General features: G+C 38.5%; 1 protein-coding gene across 8 annotated transcripts in view; it reads right to left on the bottom strand.

The window, feature by feature from the left end:
• Positions 1 to 1,265: 1,265 nt before the first annotated feature.
• Positions 1,266 to 23,487, bottom strand: part of LOC135087836 (tensin-1) — a 126,339-nt gene continuing 104,117 nt past the window's right edge. For all 8 annotated transcript variants that reach the window (XM_063982654.1, XM_063982657.1, XM_063982656.1 and 5 more), the window contains 11 exons: positions 16,008 to 16,608; positions 8,878 to 9,165; positions 8,671 to 8,799; positions 8,450 to 8,579; positions 8,053 to 8,195; positions 6,980 to 7,155; positions 5,380 to 5,629; positions 4,818 to 4,974; positions 4,009 to 4,181; positions 2,955 to 3,069; positions 1,266 to 2,342 (listed from right to left, as the gene is read on the bottom strand). In XM_063982654.1, the coding sequence (XP_063838724.1) occupies positions 2,304 to 2,342; positions 2,955 to 3,069; positions 4,009 to 4,181; positions 4,818 to 4,974; positions 5,380 to 5,629; positions 6,980 to 7,155; positions 8,053 to 8,195; positions 8,450 to 8,579; positions 8,671 to 8,799; positions 8,878 to 9,165; positions 16,008 to 16,608 (2,201 nt within the window). In that variant the 3' untranslated portion in view covers positions 1,266 to 2,303. The remainder of the gene's footprint in view (positions 2,343 to 2,954; positions 3,070 to 4,008; positions 4,182 to 4,817; positions 4,975 to 5,379; positions 5,630 to 6,979; positions 7,156 to 8,052; positions 8,196 to 8,449; positions 8,580 to 8,670; positions 8,800 to 8,877; positions 9,166 to 16,007; positions 16,609 to 23,487) is intronic.

Here is a 23,487-nt window from a genome sequence, read left to right on the forward strand (position 1 = left end):
TTGCCTTCATTTTGGCTATAGGCTTGCCCAACGTAACACACGTCACACGTGAGTATCATACTGTACTATGACATGTGCTCTCATATTTTCCTATTGTACTTGTAATATAGTCCAGTCATTTAAGCTTAAATTAGGTAAGAATCTCGGAATTTGAGATACCCAGCTGTAAGTCTGTAAATAGTTGTATATTGACACCCTAAAAGTTGTCTCAAAACCTACATATGGTAGGGTGTAAGCAACTATTAAATTTTAAGGTCAAAGGTCACATAAATCGGTTTTTTGCGCTTTTTTTGGAAATATCTCATTTCCTATGGGTTTTTTGCTATTTGTATTTATTATCAATATTGTAGAATACTAAATTCTCTACAAATTTTGTTCAAAAAAAATTTTTATACGGTGAACCGTTTTCGAGATAGAGGGCGGCCGCTAGTACTTATAATAAATCTGTAGAGGTCAATTCTATACATGAAATATATTTTCAAAATAACTATCAGGGGGTGATTAGTGATCGATACTGATGCCAAAAATGCAATCAGTAAAATTTTTGTCTGTCTGTCTGTCCGTCTGTATGTTCCTTATAGAAACAAAAACTACTCGACGGATTTTAACGAAACTTAGTACAATTATTCTTCATACACCTGGGCAGGTTATAGTATACTTAGGAATTCCCACGGGAACAGGAATTAGCGGGAAAATCCTTTTGTATGAAAAATCTAAACGCTTAACGGAAGTTAGACGCTTGAAATTTGGCATGTAGGTACCTTAGTAAACTTAAAGCTTATTTACAACAAGGAGTTCCCGAAATTCCCACGGGAATTAGCGCTTAAGTTGACCTGAAGTGATGCAGTGACCGCGCGCTCTCCGCCCTCTATCTCGAAAACGGTTCACCGTATAAAAAAATTTTTGAAGCAAAATTTGTAGAGAATTTAGTATTCTACAATATTGATAATAAATACAAATAGCAAAAAACCCATAGGAATTGAGATCTTTCTAAAAAACGCGCAAAATACCGATTTTTGTGACCGTTGACCTTGAAATTTAATAGTTGCTTACACCCTACCATATGTAGGTTTTGAGACAACTTTTAGGGTGTCAATATACACGTATTTACAGACTTACAGCTGGGTATCTCGAATTCCGAGGTGAACTTACTATAATGACTGGACTATAACTAATTAGTTACTTACTTCAATTATTACTTAGTTAGGTAGGTAACCGCTATAATCTGCTGTAAACTTTATTATTATAAATTAAATATCAGTGCATAAATTAAAAGACGTTTTTAATGATTTCCAATGTAATATAACCAATAAATACATTTAAAACAGTTATTTATTACAATAGACGTGTTATAATAATTTCATTATGAATTGAATACCACCATAGACGCTAAAATATATTTTATAATAAAGATCACTGTTAAGGCATTTTCCTATGGCTCTATTTACCTTATTTTAACATTAAATAGTATATTCACATAAACCTTTTAACCCAATCGCATTCATTTATTAACGCATACATATCTCTATCGTTGTATCGCGGCATTGTACATAATTAAAACATTTCCTTTATTGTATAATTACCCACCAAAATGAAATAAATTCAATATGAATCATTAAATTATTGTATTGTCTTCATAAATAAGTTTGGTTTTAATGTAATTAGCAGCTTCCTATTGAAACATGTGCAACATGATAAATAAACTATGATAATTTTAAAAGCATGTTGTACTAACGTTTCTTTAATATTCGTTGTACTTTGCTTAGTAGGCACGGTAATATAAACTAACTAGAAAAAGCAATTACACGTTTATTGCGTAATTAATAAAATTTTATTTCTCTTTTAAGTTATTATGAACAAATGCTAAGGTTATGGATGTATCGTATTAACAACATTTAGGCACGCATAATATCACTACTCTATATTAAATTAACATGAGACTAGTTAGTTTCTTTCCTACGCTAATATTAATAGTAATCTATATAATTGAAATTTAATTTATGTATAGCATTTCATTAAAAATGATTAATAAATTGTACTTGGTGAAAATCAAGCGTATTGGAAAGATTAACTTTGAAACAAAAACATTTTCAGATAACATACCACAATCGAAATTTGACATCGATATAATTTTATATTTCGCTCAACTTTTAGATATAAAGCGATTTAAAATTTAATAATTTACAGGATCCAAAAAAATGATATAAAATTAAATGTGTTAAACACTTTTCAATGAGTGAGTATTACATAAATAATAATAAAAATAATATTTAAATATCTGAACGTAGCTTTTCTTCTTAAAATTATATGATGTCCTTTTTCTGTGTGTTCCCAAGTAATGCCTGAAACAATAAAAACAATTATTAATCTTAAGAATTGTGTAATCTTCTATAGTTTTCTTATTTCGATTGCTAGAGAGCTTTTACTCGATATTAAAAGCTTAATAATATTTCGAATTCGACTTCTTGGCGGGAAAGTGGAGTGTGAAGTGCTTCTCACACCACCGGGGCCTCGATTGCGTTAATTTGTAATGTCTCCAATTCATTCGCATTTCATCACAAGTCCACACTCCAATCACACTCCATTTTCATTCCAGCTGATGTGATATTTGGTATCGCGGTAAAATTCACGCGCAAACAAAGACGAAAAACAGATTTTATATTACAGCTTCGTTTGAACTAGCTGTCAAAACGATACCGCGATACGGATTTGTCAAAACAGCTGACGATCGTTCGTCGTCTAGTCGCGTTGCAGTTGAAAATTTTTAGCGCAATCGGGGCCCAGTTGGCGCCACTTCAAAAGTTACTTATCGTGTGAGGCCTTACATGTAAAGCTTACACAAAATAGTTTTCTCATTGGCGAAATAGTGGTTTCCATTAGGTACATTCAAAAAAGGAAAAGAAGAAGAACTACTTCTTAGATCCTGAGATATAAAGTAGGTCAGTGATAGATACCTTATTGACGAAGTTGACGATGGCGGTGGCGGGCTGCTCGGGCTCCAGCTCGGCGAACACGTGGCACTGGTTGTCCGCGCCCACCGACGCGCGCGCCACGAACGCGAAGATGCGCCTGCGCAAACGACATGGTTAAGTATTGAGATTTGCTATAGAAGGAAATGTAGATAGGTAGTAATTAAAATTTATGAAATACTAGCGGCCGCCCGCGACTTCGTACGCGTGGATCCCGTTTTACCCCCTTCATCTATCTTACGCGGTTTAGATTTTTTCATACAAATGTTTTTTCCCGCTAACTCCCGTTCCCGTGGGATTTTTGCAATATCCTGTTGTAACTAAGCTTTAAGTTTACTAAGGTACCTACGTGCCAAATTTCAAGCGTGTAACTTAAGCGGTTTAGATTTTTCATACAAAAGGATTTTCCCGCTAATTCCTGTTCCCGTGGGAATTCCTAAGTAGACTATAACGTGCCCAGGAGTATGGAGAATAATTGTACCAAGTTTCGTTAAAATCCGTCGAGTAGTTTTTGTTTCTATAAGGAACATACAGACGGACAGACAGACAGACAAAAATTTTACTGATTGCATTTTTGGCATTAGTATCGATGACTAATCATCCCCTGATAGTTATTTTGAAAATATATTTCATGTACAGAATTGACCTCTCTACAGATTTATTATAAGTATAGATAATCATGATATTGAGAAATGGAGTAGTATTTAGAGGAAGCTTAGTGTCAAACAAGGACCATTTACAACAATGCACAAATAAATACCTAGTTAAAATGTGATTGTAACTACCTACATACATACTACTAAAATCATTTCATCAATGAAGTGAACATATAGTGGCAATAAGAACAACAAGAATAGTGATGTGATAAAAGTCTTCTTATTTGGGTTCAATCACATTTCCAGAAAGATGAGCTTTTTATTTTTGAGAGATTATTTTTTGATAAGTACAACAGTCGAATTTATTAGGCTTACGTACGTAGGTACATAAACTAATTTTATAAACTGGCTGACATCTAAAAATAGATGTCATCGCTACTCACTTCTCGCTCTGTTTCCCGGCGTCGACGTACATGTACCGACGGTCGTCTGGGTCGAGTCCGGCGTAGGACACGCCGGCGGCGGGGTAGTGCCGCCGGAAAAATAGTTTCCGCGCAGAGTCCGTCAGCGTGATGCCGCCGCCGAACACTTTGAAGTGCACCACATGCGCTGGCGCCTGGGGAGAATATTGTAAATAATTAAAATACAAATTATGTTGCGCTACGAAAGTTTCCATGCTACGAGTGGCGATAAATGTAGGTATTTGTCAAAAGAGTTAAAATAAATCAAATCCATCACCTATTATTTAGTTTAAAAATCGTTTTCTACGCTTTATTATTTTGTATTTCTTAAAATCGTAACTAGTTTTCGTAGCAAACGTCGTAGCATTCGTAGCAAGGACTATAATCCTTGCTACGAACGCCGCATCACCTACAACGTTGCTTTTTTGTGTATTTTCATCTAGAAATAATATTTTGGACAGCTTAAATAAATGTTTATTCTGAATTAAGCTTTAAATAAATCGACCCAACAGCCTGATTGATTGGTAGAATGTTATATTATTTATGAAACGATGTTTTTGATTTAAATAAATGCAAACAAAACAACATCTATGGCTGTGGCTGGACTACATTTTATAAGACAAGGTGCTCTATAAGAGCTACCTGCAATCTACTTTCACATGAATATTCAAAAGGAAGTACCTACTTTAAAAGATAAGGACATAAGTATAATCACAGTTTTTAAATAGAAAATCGTAGCATCTGTGCAGCCGTGTGCTCTATCGTTAAAATCATCTAGTTATGCTTCGTACTTTTTTGACGAGCAGGTTCTGCACGGCCCGCTTGACGGCGGCGGGCCCGGTGAGCGCCTCGGTGTTCTCCGAGCCTAGCAGCAGCACGTGGCACGCCGCGCCTGTTGCCAGGAGCGCACGCGCAGCGGCATTTGCGCTACCACCCGTCCAGGGGTCTCTGTGAGTGGTGGGATAATAGTTCATCAATCATTACAGAAATTATTGTTCCAGTATCTGACTATTTCGCCTCTTTACAAGAATAACGTGGTATTTTTAAAACCACTACCTACAATAGAAACGCAAAGAAGGAACTTTTAAAGCTCATTCATCGTATCAATGTAGTAGTCAAGCTTCTGAGGGAACATTAAAAATTGTCGATAGAGTATGTAGAAGAGTCCGTGTAAACCGATTACTGTTTCCTAATTTGCTCCTATGATGGTGGTCAACAAAAATGGATCCATTGTTCAATGACGGCAGCCATGAATCAGATCATTTAGTCTCCACTGCAGAAACACGACCCTTTCCACTTCACAAGAGGCAAATGGAGTATTTGGCTTTGGTGTAAGACATTCTGTCAGCTTACCTGTCAGGCAGCCGCAGCGGGACCGGTAGCGCAAGCGGCGTAACCGTGTGCTGGTAGACCAGCGCCGACAGTGATCCGAAGACAGGCTCGTCGGGGCAGCCTCGTAGGCGCACGCCGCGCGCCGTCGGCTCCACCAAGAAGTGGCGCACGCCGCCGCCCGCGCGCACTGCTAGCCCGAACCCGCCCGGGAACGAGTTCGAGTCGCGGACGATGAACGAGCCTTCTTCTAGCGGCTGCAGCGCTGCTACAGCTGTATAAAGCAGTTCTGCTATTAATAATTATCTGACAAACATGTTGCTTAATGAGTTTAAGACGCGTATGTTGAATCAGTCATCTTCTAAACTTCTAAAGGTCGTGCAGATCGTTACTACTTACTACAGATAAGCAATGCAAGTTCTGTTAGTTTTCAGTCTTTTTTAACTTTCATAATCAGCACTACAATGACCCCGACCGAAAAGTGCGATAAGTCGCATTTCCTACTGCCCTAGCCAAATCTTCTCTTGTACAGGCGTTGAGACAGAGAGACGGGCATTCAAGTAGGTGAGCCGTGGTCTAAAGCTCCTTCCTCCAGGCCCTACAATAGCATGCATGCGGTACGACGATCAATTTGGTTTCTTATACATACTTAAGTATTAGACTTGACCTTTGATATGAATGGAAATAAATGTTTTTACTATGCTTAGTCAAGTTTATGAATAAGGAAACTTGTACCTACTGAGTAGTAAAATACATCATACCTATAATTTTATTAAAGGCTGATATTTCAACCGGTATTTTATAAAAATAAAGCAACACTTTGGGAACCACTTTACCTAATTAGAATAAATATTTGCATGCTAATGTCTGCATTAGTTAACAGAATCGCAGCTGTTTACACCCACGTCTGCGTAATGTAGAGGTGTCGATACATACAAAGTTGTTATTTAAATATGTAATTGTGTGATTTCCTATGATTATCACCAATCACTCTTACAGTTAGCGCTAACAAGCAGACTATTAGATGTTTTACATAAGATTATTTTAACGGTGGTAACCGTTAGTACCTGGCAAGGTACAATTTTATGCTACTATGACCTACAGCTTGACTTTATCCCCAAGACTTATGAAAGAGTAAAAATAATTCGATAAAAGAGTCCATTCGATCACGCAGGGAAACTCCGAGCATAGCACGTTCCATCACCCTTTGGGTGAAATTGAGCCTTCTTATGAGGCCCATAGCAAGTGACCACGCTATTATCACCTTAATACAGCACTGTTAAGATTCAAGACATCACGTACCATCGACCCTGCAGAGTGGAGATGTTGGGCTTGTACCAGTAGTGGCTGGTGTCGCAGGCGAAGCGCACGTGCTGTGGTTCCGCGCTGCCGCCCAAGCTGGAGCACCAGGCTATTATCGCCTTAATGCACCACAGCTAAGATTCAAAATGTTACGTACCGTCGTCCCTGGAGATGTTGGGCTTGTACCAGTAGTGACTGGTGTCGCGGGCGAAGCGCACGCGCTCGGGCGCCACGTGCTGCGGCTCCGCGCTGCCGCCCAGGTTGGAGCGTCATGCTATTATCACCTTAATGTAGCACAGTTAAGACTCATAACAGCACGTACCGTCGTCCCTGGAGATGTTGGGCTTGTACCAGTAGTGGCTGGTGTCGCGGGCGAAGCGCACGCGTTCGGGCGCCACGTGCTGTGGTTCCGCGCTGCCGCCCAGGCTGGAGCGCCGCGAGCCGCAGCTGCCGTTGTACGTGCGGTACTCCGACTCGGGGCTGCCTTCGCGCTCTTTCCTGCTCACAATAGAATAAAAGCTATAAATAAACGGCGAAAGGGAATGTCTCGATTAAAATCATGCACCACAATAACTTTGAAGACTTTCTCTTCAAAATTACATATTTAACTTGGTCAACCATTATATATCACAGAGTCAGTCATAGGTATCTACCTATTAATTATTTATCGCGCTTAGGAATCGAAGCTGACTTCCTTTCTCCTATACGATGAGTTTAGCTATTAAGTTGGTCGTGCATGATGTCGTTAAAATCGTTATTATCTTAATGTCATGTTATATTTTTCGAAATTGTCTGGTTTTATAAACAAAATCAAGGCAAATGAGATTGACCGACAGTTTATTTTCGGTTGTTTGTTTACACGACGCAGTACTGCTCTAGTTTTTACGCATGACCTTTATTTAATTAAAGTGATGTAGGTACACCACAGCTGCACCACACAAAACAGCCGTGGAATGGTTATTTTATTCGTGTGTCATGGTAAAATCGTGCAATTTATGAATGTCATGACATTATTATGAAACTAGAACTCATTACTGGTAGCTATATGCGTGACCCTATCAAACGCTTGAACATATTTTCCGGGTACTCAGATCTGAAATGCGAATAGCATGCTACATCAAGCGGCCTATCCCTTCAAAGTATTCTTTAAACATGCCTATTTATTAATTTAGCATCTAGATTCTAGACCGAATTGCTTCACTCGAAAACGAAGTGTCAAAATGTTATGGATGGTGTTAACTCTACAGCAAGTATTAGCTCGTGCAAATATGGCAAAGCTGTAAAGATTAGATTCAATTTATAGATTTGTATAGGTCCTCTGGGTGCTAGGCAAGGAAGTACTTTTGCACCGTTTATCTTCAGTATAAAACCCTAATTATTGGAGACATATCCTACCTGGTGACTGGCGGCGAGCGTGGCGGGCGGGCGCTGAGCGAGGGCGTGGGCGTGGGCGGGTAGGGCGTGCGAGGGTGCGTGGGGAACGCCGGCGTGCCCGCGCGCGACTCCGAGCGCGACCAGCTCTCGGACCTCTCGCGAACCTAGACCAGAAGGATAGAGACTCAGTATACGAAATATAGAACAACCGAAGATACTTTTTCTTAGCCACGGCTATAGCTACGGTTTGGAAAAAGCTACCTATGGTATAGGTAAAAACGTTTCTTCACTCGACACGACTTTTGGAGTCAGGAAAGCAAATAAATTCTTCGCTGTTGTATGTTTTCAGTAAGGAAACTCTAGATGTAGTTTACATATTAGTAGATAACTCGTCAACTTATGTATGAATTCAACTTACTACACTATCGCCATTGTTGATGGGTTCCGCAAGTGACAATAAACCTGGCACGGGAGTACTCGTAGGTGTCGTATTGGTACTCCACTCGCGCATCGTCATCTTTTCATACATGAATTTCCTAGATGAGGTTCTGTAAAACAAACAGTTATAGGTAGGTCAGTTCTAATACGTAAAATGGGTCCTTAACATATTTTGTAAGTTAAATGGACACACTTAATTACCTGTCTGGAGCTTGAGGACTAATACTATCAGTCCTGAGGGGAGTTCGTGCCGTGTTAACATGTAGAGGCACGCTGAAGTCATCGTCGTCGTCGGCAAAAGCGGTTGTGTCGCTAGTGTAGCCGTCCACCCTACGACAATAAAATAAATTGTTTAAAACGCCTGCAAGCGCAATAAAACAATCATCGGACCATATGGCGATTAATTACCGATGGCTGGCCGATCGCCGCACATGTCGCGTCGCCGTGTCCCACTCGAGAGGCAGCCGCGCGACTCTTTCCCTTGCTTCTTTTCGTTCTCGAAGTTTCTGTTGCTGTCGTTGTAACCAAGTTAGGCCCGAGTTGCCTTCTAAGGCGCTCTCTGATCGCCTGGGTTCCCGGGCTCGGGAGCTTTCGTGCCAGCCGAGCGTGCTAGCTGATCGCCAAGTACCATTCTCCGGGGTTTTTCTAGCGCTGGTCGGCGGTCGTTCCGCCCACTCCGCCTCGCCATTTAACCATCTGATAACAAAGACCATATGCTTTACTTAATAAGGAGATCATTAAAACAATTCGATACATCGACATTAAGAGTTCAATATATTAATAAACGTAAGTTATATTTTAAAGAGTATGTGACATTTGAATACCATAACAACTTCGCCACGAGGTGGATATTTATTCAGCTGTATTTATGTACCAGTTTTTGTATGTTTTTGTTATCATGCGTAGGTCTTGAAGGTTTTGATGTGTTTATGGCAACGTCAAGCAAACATTTGTGTAGATAAATTGTGGGTGGTAGGTATAACCCACATAATATGAGCTATTAATTAGAATATTAATCGACTTCCGTACATCTCGTGGAATGGAATGTCACGTTGGACGGTTAATTTACATGTTAGATTTATGCGTAAAGATGAATTAAAGATATGCCTTTGATAATGTAACATAGCGGTAAGTATTTATTAGAAAGTATTGTATGAAGTCGGGGCGGCGCCGGTCTCGGACGGTCACCGCGGCCGTTTATGGCGACGTTTATCTCGAAATAGCAACTTGTTTGGGTCATGGCGCGACGCAATCACACGCCATCGCTCCAAATCAATCCCAGAATCGCGACTGACATCGCCTTCCGACGTAAAGCTTCATACTCGGCTGCGCTACTTGTAAGGCAATGCGACTTCTCGTTTAGATAAGTTTATTGAGCAACATATTATTAAGGTTGACATATGTAATTATAGTCGATATTAAAATCTAGTGGTGCTTGCAACTTTGATTTTATCCAAAGGGCTAAGAGATTGTTGGGTAACGTCGATTCCTAGAATGGTCATGTCGAGTTTGTATTATAGACGTGAGTGAAACTTTAGAAGCCATTCATTGGGCCGGCGCCGCATAAATATTCGCACTAGGCGGTAAGTGCGCCGGCGCATGTGCGTGCAGTGTTGCGGAACGAGCGAGCGGCCGGCCCACGCATACAATCTGCCTCAATTACGGCCGCTTGCGCTACCGATCCGATCACCACCTACCCAAGTAGGAACTTATACTGATCGGTCCTTATTTTCAAAAGTTCCCCAATTAAGCATATTGCTGGTGTTACACCAGGATTCAGGGCCACTTATCTACCTCTATATCAAATTAACGCAGCAACTTACGTTGAGGTTGTGGATTATCCCAAATAATTTGGTTTCAGAAAAGGTTTGATGATACAACCTAAGACTGAGCACTCAGAAGACTAGACTAGAGAAATCTAGTATATTATTCGTATGATTATCCTGTTGGATATCTACATTGACACAGCTGTTTCCTTTAAAGTATTACCAGCATCTTTGATTTTATAACATTGAGTCTACTCAGACAGTCATCTACGACTGTCGTAAGTACCCTTTAGCTGCGCATATTAAGGCATGAGTCACAAATGACAGTGTACTTAGCTTCTTGCAGAGCATGATAGGCGTGATTGACTGGGCTATCGCGCCACTTATCTCGCGTCGATCAATTTCGACATGCCCGACATGATCGACACGTGTCATTGTTTACCTTGTGCAAGTGCTAATCGACAGTAGGCAACATACGCGCGCTGGGAGCAAATTGCAGAACCATTAGCAATTTGTCTATGGACTATTGTTGTATCTGTCAAGTTGTTTTTAAGCTGTTTCATTGAGGTGGATAAGTCACACACATTCGTATTTATCCCAAGTAGCATTTTACTCCATTTAAGAGTTCACATTTAGTTCCAATGTGTACTTAAAGCATTAGTACAGTTCACTCGTGATGTATAAGCTGTATTATTGCAATTAATTACACCTATACCTGTCTAAGGGACTTATAGGAGTGTAGACTAGTGTAGAGTTATACTTTTATACGATTGTTGGTGTTATAATACTCTAACAACTATCCTTTAGTCAGCCGTCTGACTAAGAGCATTATAGGAGGGTAGAGATACGGCAATCGCTGTTTAACGGCCTACTTGTACGATGTTATAGAGCTAGCATTTTAATAGAACACACGTGGTCATTTATAAAGCCAAAGGCTTTTATGTTTACTTGTTTTAGACTGTTATACAGCTAGTAGCTGTAGTAGGACTTGTTTGTGATAATTAAATAACCTTTTTGCACTATCTGTACAAAAGTGTTTCAATGGTTCGCATGTGCACTGTAGGCTGTTAAAAGGACTATATGTGTTGTCCATTAACATCAATAGCAGTTTATTTGTCCACAAGTACTACTCTTATTTGCTTTAAGCTGAACATGAATGTGAATGTGATATTCTATTACACTTTTCCCCAAGCCTGTTTTTAGTTGTTCATGGTGGTTCTGTACATGATGCAGAGGAAAATATTATGCCTGAACCTGAAAGTTCCCTTCAAAATATACAGATATCAGAGTGTGATGATTGCAGTTCTAGTGATAGTGAATACAATTTTGATTTGGACAATTATTTATTTAACCTTTCGCAAAAAAATAAGAACATGGGCTATTGAAAATCGTATTCCTCATTCCACTTTGAATAAATTGTCAGGCATAATAAACGAATTTAAACCGGGAACACTACCGTCTGATGCTTTAGGTATATTCATACTTGACTATTAGTAGCTGGGCTAGGCGATTTAACGGACGTTAATAATTTTTATTGCGGATCTCTAAAATTTCAGTATTTGAAAGAATTAAAGATACACAATTGACCTGAACTAGGTACATCTTAAAGCTGTACATAAGTTCACATTAGAATAAATTTATAGACATTAGCGCTGTAGTGGTACAAATGTGGAACTTCATATAGATAACAGCATTCTAACAGAACACATGTGAACCTAATATACGCTCACCGCATTAAATCGGAGTTATAACAGTTCACATAGCCGTATTTCATTTCCACCATTTTGTTCTACATAACCTAAAATATTTACCAAATAAATCTCCAAAATTAATGCAGATTTATTACAAAATTCGCAGATAGAGCGATTGAGTTTTGGTTTCATGTTATAATTAATTACCGTAATATAATTATAATGCCAATACAATATCAAAAACTGAAAATTGTAGATTTCCTCTCAGCCAGATTTAAATATTTTAAAATGAATATCGCGTTTTTACAGAGGCGCGTAAATATTTTAGCTGTAAATATGTATACATTTCACGATAAAGTTGCATTCCCAATGGCATTAACATTATTAAGTATTTAAAACCCGTGTTATTATTTGCATAAATGATTATCCGCCCGAGTTGTTTCCCTCTTGGCACTCACGTACAAATACCAAACTAATATTAAAATGTGGAAATAATTTAGGACACACGTGAACTTTATGTAGCATTGGAGTACTTTTGTCGGACTTTATAACTTTGAAAGCTGTCCATTTAGCCACTTGTTACTCTTTATTACACTCACGTACGTTGTATGGTTCACACTGCGTCCCATATAGTGCCGTAAGTCAGCCTTAAGTCCGATGTTACTACTTAAACTGCTATTATAATGCTATTATACTGCTAATGTACAGCCATAGTGAACTTAAGGCTGTCTAATTTGTGCCCAAACTGGTTCTATAAAAGCATTATAGCAAGCTATACAGATCGTATACAGCTGACATACACAGCTTGTGGAGTACATGTGAACGACTAGTGAACTTTTAAATGGAGTAAAATGTTACTTGGGATACCATTGATTTACTGGTTGTTGCTATGGTATGAAGTATCGTCACTATAACAAGACTCCAGATTTTAAAACTTGTGGATATAATGTATTAATTATTTAACACTCACACATAGACCACTATGTGTAAGTAAGCATAGTAGCTAGATCTATCAAAGGAGTATTGTTTCACTATGGTATTTAAATCGCATAGCTGCGCGAGGAATTTATATTGTTCATAATAATGTGTCTATCAAGTTAGCTTCCACTTAACTTTCAACTTTATTGGTTGCCCGATACGGTAGTTTTATGCGGAGCATAATTTGTTATGAAAATTATTTATATGAAGTGCGATATCAAGATAGAGAAACATTAGGTATATTAGATGGCTGCCACACACGCTCTCGCAGATAATAACAGTAATTTGCTGCTTGTTGCTGTTGACACGACTTGATTGAACGTACGCGTACTCCGTCAATGTAGCTACTCTATTATTATTTTAAATAATACTTGTATCAGCTTGTAGTGTCGCCTTAAAAGTTCATGTTGGCAATGTATTAAGCTTTATTATGCCGTAGAATACCAATGTCGACACTTATGTACTCGTAGAGTTTTAACTTTTTTCTTACTTTTACTCAGAATTTGCAATCCTCGATCAAAAAAAATTTACGCAAATGCTTCACGATGGTTTTGGTATGTATTTAAAAGGTAACTTTGTAAGTTATCATATTTTATCGATGTATCAATAGTGTAGGTACATATCACTGGCTAGCAAAGAATCCGTTGTTTTTATGAGCATTGTTATTCATTCAAGCACCGCCTACAGAATCCGTCCTATCCCACGCTCAAATCTATTATTTAGCCATCAACTAGAGCGGGTGTTTGAAAGATACTTGTTGAATTTATTTATTTTTTGTTCCTGGCTACGTCCTTGTTGGTAAAATGTGTCTGGCAAAAATACCCGTAATACAAAGCTTTAGACCAGTTTTATCGTACCTGTTTTTAAATATTTACTTTTGGTCAGCCGTGTAATATTCCGGGTTGTAAAATATAATTTATTACAAGCATAATACAAGCTTTGCTTAGCTTGGGACTAGAAGCGTAGTGTAAAATGACCAAGGCTTATTTATTATTATTTATTATAAGCGTTATGTAGGTTAGATACCTACCAATGTATAGTAGAGGTATATTAAAGATGTGTCTTCCTTATACAAGATTGGATGTGTGATACTTGAATGGTCTTATTGATGCAGTAAAGTGGGTCGAGCGGAACGCGACCAAATAAATTAATAGATCGGCCACACCACACACAACGAGATGGGCCGTTATTTGTTGACAGCCATTTTATTTTGTTTTGGTACATTCAAAAACGAATTTTATGAAATTTACGTAAATTAAAAACAATATTACTTAGTTTACAAGTTACATTTTACTTGTTTAGAATTTTTCTTTGATTTCCTTTTATGCAACTTAAAAAATACAGTGTGAGTCACGTTAAAGTGTACATATGAAAATAGATGAAACTAGACCTATTTTTATCGACAAAAAAGAGGTCAAAAAATTTTTGAGATTTTTTTTTAATTTTTTATAGAATTTTTTTTCTTCCTATTACTTATTGTAAAGAAAACGTAATAACTTTTAAACTAAGAGGTATATCCTGATAAAATAAAAACAGTAATAATGCTAAATAACAGGCGATACTAAAAAATACACGAAATACCCAGAAAATGCCAACAAATAATAAAAAATGATACTTTTTGAAAAAAATCTGCTTAAAAATTCGTATTTTTTTGGTTATTTGATAAATTTCTCCAAAAAATGCCCCTACAACAGATGGTTTTTATTACTTTGTATTATTCTCTATCGTATTACTTTTGTAAAACCAAAAATCACATGTCTCTATCATTATCACAACGTTTGCAATGATCGTTTGAACTAAGCCTCTCCGGGCGCGCCATTCAACGCTTCGTTAACAACGAAACTGAAAGTGACTCTAGATTTGTAATTTTGATAAAGACAAGTTAGATATCAAATAAAAACAAAAAATTTCGAAGTAAAATAAGCATTTTAGTTAAAATTAAAATTGTCTATACCTGTAGTGGAGAAAAATGTGGTGACAGGCCTTTGTTCAAACGATCATTGCAAATGTTGTGATAGGGATAGAGACATGCGATTTTTGGTTTTACAAAAGTAATATGATAGAGAATAATAAAAAGTAATAAAAACCATCTGTTATAGGGGCATTTTTTGGAGAAATTTATCAAATAACCAAAAAAATACGAATTTTTAAGCAGATTTTTTTCAAAAAGTATCATTTTTTATTATTTGTTGGCATTTTCTGGGTATTTCATGTATTTTTTTAGTATCGCCTGTTATTTAGCATTATTACTGTTTTTATTTTATCAGGATATACCGCTAAGTTTAAAAGTTATTACGTTTTCTTTACAATAAGTAATTGGAAGAAAAAAAAATCTATAAAAAATAAAAAAAAAATCTCAAAAATTCTTTGACCTCTTTTTTGTCGATAAAAATAGGTCTAGTTTCATCTATTTTCATATGTACACTTTAACGTGACTCACACTGTATAATAATATACGAGTAGGTACGATTATTTACAATTTCATTTAAATTTAGAGTGAGCTTAAACCAACATTTAAATAAAATATGGGTAGATTGGTACACCAACAAAACCGGCGTAAATATTGAGGTTGTGAACGTAAACAAAATGTATTCGTGAGTGTACTGCGTAGGCGCAGCGCGCGGCCTCTACGCCTCTGTGCAGGAAGGAACACATGTTTACGTTGCTGTGAGATTCCCTTGTCTTCATAATCGTACAGCTTTACGTACAGCTGATATCATCATTATTTGCAAAATTAATAAAATAAAAAAGGTTTTTAAAAGAAGAAAACAAGAAAATTAAAATAAAGAAAGAACGTGCTAGGCTATGCAAGAAATAATTAATTCAAATTTAAAATATCTATTAAAGTAACGAATGACCAATGATGGAGGGAAACGACTTAATTTACTCAGTTTACCTGCCAGTGAACTGGTTCTGCCAGGTTTTCTTATGTTTATGCTAAGCACCCCATTAATCTAAAATTCCCGATCAGGTTCTGGTCAGATCCAAAGGAGGATACGTGTTTGAATATTTAACTTTTTAACTATCATTAAATCGATGCAAAATGGATGAGCATCGCGTAAAGTTTTAATACAAAATAAGGAGCAATTGCTTAAACACTCACCTTCCATTGCGTAGAGTTGTATTCTGAGGTAATGTAGTGGTGGTGGTGGTGATATCTTCGTGCGTGAGTTTCTTGGCGGTCCGGGGTGAGACGGGCGTCCTCGGGGATGAGGGTTCGGGCGTGACGGTGCGCTCGTCATCGTCGTCGTCGATGGGGCGGTAGGAGCGGTCGCCGCCGAGCGCGCGGCGCACCAGCTCGGGGCTGGCGAGGCGGTTGGGCGCGCGCAGCATTCCGGGCCGCAGGCCGGGCGCTCCGTAGGTGAAGGGCGCGGAGTCGGCGCGCGCGTGGTACGGTATGTCAGGGGCGCGGTCGGCGAGCGACTGCGGCGCCGGCGGCGGGTCGGGCAGCGCGCTCACGGTGCGCAGCATGTCGCCCAGCAGCGCGTCGAGCTCGTCCGGCGGGCTGGGGGCGGCGCGGCGCCCCGCCGACGAGATGCCCGAGTCCATGGAGGCGCTGAGCGGCGAGGACGGCCCGCCGCCGCCCGCGCGCACCACCGTCGCGTAGATGGACCCGTCGAGGGGACCGAACGTGTGCGCAGCTTCGGCACCCTCGCCCGCTTCACCACCAGATCCGGAGCCTTCAGCGCTGCCGTTGTTCTCACCTACACACAAAACGCTACTATTCAAGATGTGAACGAGTGCAGTCATAAGCGACCCAGTTATTTCATTAACAGCGACTGATGATTTTATACAGCTTTTAAATTGAATTCGATTCACTTCAATAAACTCTCGAGAACACCTAGGTACCTATTCAGACGGTATAACGATGATGTGTAATTTTCTACTGCGATCCTCGAGGCCAGAATCAATTAGCATTTTAAAGCGACTAATTGCGAGTTATTATTGGAGCTTTACACGTGTTGTCAAGGAAATGATCTATTAATTAACCGTTTATTCGCTAGTTCCAGGAGCCGCGCGGTTGGCTCGGCAGCCGCAGCCGGACTGCGTCCTTATAGGGACTAAGCTCGCCTCCCGTTATCCCGTCAGCTCAAGCTGGGGACACCGTTGTCAACTCGGGAGGAATGAGGATCAACCTCATTATAAGCCGGACCCTTAAAGGGTTGCTACGAACTTACGGTTACAGAGGGGCAGCATAATCTCTTTAAGATGATTAATTTGGAATGGATTTATGTTATTATGAAGATTTTCTTCATCTATTAAGTTTGCAAGAGTTCTATCATATCTAAAGTTAGGTCCATAAAAAAGACAAACATTACTGTTTCGGGCACGTACTGATGTAAGTCCGTGACACGAAACGGATAACCTCGATATCGTTAAAGCCGTCGTAAAGAGTACACAGAGCATCCGCGCGGGTTGGCGGTTCAAGGCGACAGGCACTGAGGAAGTGACCTCATGTTACTTCTGACAGTTTTTTGCGAATAAGATAGAGCAAAAATCGGAATCGGCAAAAATCTGTTTAAAATTCTTAATTAAATTACGTAAATTTATTAAACAGGATTTGAAAATAACTTTACATGACTCTATTTAACCTGTTTTGAGACAAATAAATAGGTATTTTCTATCTCTATCTACCTATTTAAGTAGGTACTTAACGTAAATGCGCCTATTACCGCCAGTTTAAGCTCACTTCGGATAAACGTTAGAAAATTAGATATAAGACGTGGTGATAGAAAAGACACTTTAATTTATTTATAACAATGATGAAGTAATCTTTGAATTCAAGTAGTAAAAATGAGTATTCAATCACACAATAATTAATAAAAAGCAATTTAATCTGAAAAAGCAGTTGTTTCTATTACCGACCTATAGACGAGGTGTGTTTCTATTAACGTTTTTTCTGTTTCTATTACCGACCGCTAAGAATATTGCTCTTCAATTGGGTATATTCCAAGAGGCACGGGTTCGATTCCCGCTCAGAGGCTCGGGAACCACTTGATTTTTTGACGTTAAATTTGTTTTGTTTTTGGTTTTAGTTACATTTGGTATTTTTTCAAGTCAATTTTTTTTTTATTATTAAAAGAGAAAAGGCACGCTTCTCGAAAATAAATAAATAAATCAAGCAAAAATAGTAGAATAATAAATTCCTCTATTATACTTGATTATGCGGTACCTGGTGTTCTAGTGAGTAGTGGGGGTCATTATTTAGACTATATTTGAGTTTTAATAAAATTAAATATTCATTTAATATTTCATTTTTATATTTAATTTGACTATAATTTTCAATTAGTTTTTATTTTAATTGTGTGTAATTGTGTATTTTAATTTAAACTATGGACAATGGACACTGTCTGTATAATTATTTTAAACTAGCAGCCGCCCGCGACTTCGTACGCGTGGATCCCGTTTTACCCCCTTCATCTATCTTACACGGTTAAGATTTTTTCATACAAATGTTTTTTCCCGCTAACTCCCGTTCCCGTGGGAATTTTGCAATATCCTGTTGTAACTAAGCTTTAAGTTTACTAAGGTACCTGCATGCCAAATTTCAAGCGTCTATCTTACGCGGTTTAGATTTTTTCATACAAATGTTTTTCCCGCTTACTCCCGTTCCCGTGGGAATTTTGCAATATCCTGTTGTAACTAAGCTTTAAGTTTACTAAGGTACCTGCATGCCAAATTTCAAGCGTCTAACTTAAGCAGTTTAGATTTTTCATACAAAAAGATTTTCCCGCTAATTCCCGGTCCCGTGGGAATTCCTAAGTATCCTATAACCTGCCCAGGAGTATGAAGAATAATTGTACCAAGTTTCGTTAAAATCCGTCGAGTAGTTTTTGTTTCTATAAGGAACATACAGACAGACAGACAGACAGACAGACAGACAGACAGACAAAAATTTTACTGATTGCATTTTTGGCATCAGTATCGATCACTAATCACCCCCTGATAGTTATTTTGAAAATATATTTCATGTACAGAATTGACCTCTCTACAGATTTATTATAAGTATAGATATTTTTTTTATTATTCAAAAGATCTTAAAACGTTACATAGTAGTTGTGATAACGCATGATTGGTTTGGTGTCATGACATAAATGTTAGTTATATACAAAATACAGGCTTATAAGTCTTCGCAGGTGGCGTTATAGTTATGAGGCGGTAATAGAATTAAGTATGAACATTACTTTATTCTATTAGCGACCGTAAAAAAAAACAGTAAGCAGCTAAAATATCTACATTAATGAAGACATGATCAGTGAAGTATCATTTTTATTAGGTTTTATTTTATATCAAATAGGTACTAATTAGAATTTAACAGGTTTTTATAAAATCTATTGTCATACATTATTAGAGATATTCTTTAATGTTCATTGCAGTTTTATGCCAAACCTATGACAATTAACGTATGGCGTTAATTGATTTAATTATGTGAAATATTCTTATGAATCGATCAAGACAACAAAATGGAGGCTAAATGCGTAGTTAAAGATACAAATACTAAAATAAAAAAAATTATCAAAATTCTAACAACGCCATGGGTCGTTATTAGGAACCAAACTATGAAAAGTGTTTCTATTACCACCCTTATTTAAAATTGTATTTAAGCCACAAAAATACAGCGAGAGGGCTATATTGAGGGTTTATTAAGGAAACTAAAGTACAAATTAATATTGTTATGCAAAAACATGTTGGTATACTCATTTTAAATGTGTTAAAATCGCTAATTTATAACAAGGTGCACCTTAAGTAGGTGGGAGCGCGTCAGTATGAAAAGTGCGTCCGTTGCGGGCGCGTCCCATTTAATGTCAAATAACTCCGTTTACTGGTTATTTACGAACACAAACTTTAATCGTTTTGATAGTCAATAAACATATCTAGATATTTTTTAGGTAACGTGTTTTCTGGAACCTGTTATTATGTATTTTATGAAAGAAAGAAAAATAGGGCGGTAATAGAATACAAATTTTGGGGGGTCGTTAATAGGCGCACTTACGTTACTTATTATTTATTTTTGTGGAGCACATGCATAGTTGATGTACCGATTCATGACAGAGCTAACTAAAACCTTATTAAATAAAGAAATATGTCTCGTATGTTTGTAAGTAAATATTGAAAACAGCAATTGCGACATCGTATCTTAAAAGGAGATTTACTATTTGCATTACAAATACTTATGACACACAGAAGGCAGACGTGTCCCAATATTTCATTCAATTACCTGTACAGTATGGACTTCTTCAGTTGTGAATGTTTGCTCTCTCGCGCGTAAACACCTAAAGAAACGTTAAAACATTTGGGCAAAACAACCGCGCGGACGATACTTGAATCAGTCAACCGAGTAAATACTGAATGCAAATAAGGAGCAGTGGCTCCGACACGCGGACTCATTTACATAATGAATACGACATATTCGGCGACAAAGTTTTATGTTAAATTTTTATTGCTTTTTACACGAGAGCAGAGAACGTAGTCCAAGGGACAGATTCTAATCGTGGTCCGTTGGTTTCGAAACTGAACTAAAAGTGAGGTTGTCAATAACGCAATTAGTGTAAAGATATCAACGTCAGCGTCTGGTGACCGTCGGGCGCTGTTAAGGAAGATGTGGTTATTTCTGTGATGTCAACGAAAATAACGCGGCTCGGCGCGGGGGCTACTGTTACGAAATGTGCGCCGGCGCAGGAAGAGGATGTGCGGCGCGCCCTCGCCCTACGCACGCGCCATCTACTTCTAATGGACAGATCGTGTGACAATTTAATTCATCGCCTCCTCCAGTGAAAGAACAATCGATTTATGAGAGCTAATAGATTCGTTACGGTCGTAACTGCATACGATTTGTAACGATGTCCGAGTGTCAATGGGGACGTCGCCGGTGTCTTTTAGCTCGTTAACTAATGAAAATTGGCGTGACCGTGATGCGACGTTGAAGATCGGATGCACGCAGTCACGCCCGTTGCACAAATAAGAGCAAGTTTTTGTTATGATGTGGACAATATTTAGTTTCGTGGACATCGTGGACGTTTGCGGCAAGTTACGAGTCGCGAAGGTGAACGCGTGGCCGACGGCTCGCTGATGTCATCGGACCGCTCCACCTTGTGTTTCTACGAAACTAAGCCCCATATTATTATTCCACCCGTTTCGCTATCTCTGTTCGTACCCGGCTTTGGGCGATTTGCAACCAGTTTTGGAATTTTAACTCGTTTTGGTTTTAGTTATGTTTAGATTCGGCCACTTTTCTTACATCGTTCCAAATTAAAAGACGCTGTTTTGCGCCTCATATTCTGAGGTCGCCTTTCTGGTTATTTAATTATAATAAAAAGTACATTACGAACACGTAATCTTACCCATTAGCTGCCCCTGGCAATATTCCTTATTCGCATATTAATCGCTTAAATTAATTGCAAGTACTTTACTGATCCTCACATTCACTTAATGAAACTGTCTGAAAGCTTTCCCACGACTCAACCACTGAACGACACGTCTACAATAAGTGCACTTATGATGTTGACTGTCCATAAAGCAGAGCCTGAAAGCTCGCGATAAATTAATGCTGATCCGATAGCAAGGTTTGCAAGGGCTTACTCGATAAGCTTTTAGCGACGCTGCACTTGACTTTCTCATAACTATAAATTGCAACAGTACACGTCATACCTACTTAAAATGAACATAGTAGCTTCATGAACACTTAAAATGAAAATGTTTTCTAAAATTAAATCGTATTTTAATTTAAATAATTACCTAATTTGCATCAGGCTTTAGGTAGGCCTAACTTTATTTTGACGCGGTTTAGCATTCTATGTAGGTACCTGAAGAGTTAAATTAAATAGCCTTAAATGGAAAGTTTTAGTGAAAGTTACTTTATTTAGGCTCTACCAAATCACTATCGCTAACATAATATAAAAACAAATTTAATTAAGTTCATAATCCATCACTCATCCATTATCCATGCTTGTCTTGATTAATATAAGCCGAGTTCAATAGGGCATGGCAGATAACGTTTTGCACCACAGGGGTGACGTCAATACAAACGGATGGCTTTGCGTGTGAACCTAAATTTGTTGACGCTGTACGAGCATGGAGCCCACACCGGTACATCCACATATCTACACATAGGTAATCTTATTAGTTTAAGTATACCTACGTATCGTGTTACTTAAACCACATGACACGTCGTAATCGGTGCGTTTTATTACAAAGCGAAACGATCAATAAAACTGTAGCCGATTCTCACGAACAGCGAAGATTGAAGAGTATTCGAAGGTATTAAGGTATGCGGGTGGTTCTTCGTCTCAGCTCGTTCGGTCGAATTAAGTCGAAGTATGACGAACGCGAGACCCTTAGCCAGGCCGCCGGCGACGCCTCAAGTGGACATACATCAGCGATTCACCACGCCGGTCAATTAGTGCGCAGGCGCCGCCGCAGCGGAACGACTCGCCTCTCGTTTGTCCACACAAATAACAATACTTTGTCCACTCATAAGCGCTATTGTTAAAACCCGATTGTATCGTTCGACACGCCTTTCACAACACAAACATAACTTTTTAAATAATAGCTGTTGTGCTTTTTTTATTACACAACAAACACGCGTAGGCGTAGGATGAGGTTTTAATTAACAATAATGGCATTGTAACTAACACTCACCCTTTAGATTTTGTTCACTGAACGTGTTTTTGATTCAATCCATTGGTACGAACTGAGGTTAATTTATGTCTGTTACATATACAGAACGGTGTGCTGGTAATAGATCAAACGTAGCGACTTTGAATGGACGCACGTGCGGCGCGGTCGGGTCGGGCGGGCGGCAGTCGCGCGACTGGGCGGGCGGCCGCGTCCGGGCGGGCGGCGCTACTGCCACTAAAATAGCTTCGCACCTGCAACGGCACACAGCCGCGAAACGCTAACCGCTTTATCAACTACACTGTGACACATTTATGGGCCGTACGTAGGTAATCGTATGAAGGGATTGACATTATTACCTACCGCGTAATCCTTTAACGAGCTTTGGAAATATATTTCACTTTTATAGTATCATTATCCTGTTAAAAAACTAATAGATATCCAATTATTTTCAGTCAGAGATGCAATGCGTGTCACTCCTGCGCATGAAGAACTATAACTTTATAAATTAAGTTCATAAATTCCCTTTAATAAAAATCTTTATTTTTAAAGGCGATTAAGTGCTGAACTGAACTTAATAAAAACCAACAAATTTTTTTGGGACATGTGGTGAAAACGCGGCTCGAGTTATAGTTGCGCCGGACTCTTTGGTCGTTATTTATGCGCGGATGTGGTTAGTAGCACACCTTTGAATTACAGTCCGTTGTTCGTTTTGTGTCAACAATCCTAAATTATTTAGGTTAACGATGAAATTAGACAATACAACACAAAACTTAAAAGAAATATACAGAAATTATATTTTAGTAATCATAACTTCATGATTTATTCACTCACAAATTATTTGTTACAGTATATTAGTAGTTTGTTATAGTATTTTCGTTGTGAACATGACTTTTGCCTCCTTTGCCCGATAGCGCAGTGTGATGATATTATTTCCTTGAGCGCAATTTGTGGAACTCTATTCCCGG

Source organism: Ostrinia nubilalis, chromosome 3 (genome assembly GCF_963855985.1).
Source record: "Ostrinia nubilalis chromosome 3, ilOstNubi1.1, whole genome shotgun sequence".
NCBI lineage: Eukaryota > Metazoa > Arthropoda > Insecta > Lepidoptera > Crambidae > Ostrinia > Ostrinia nubilalis.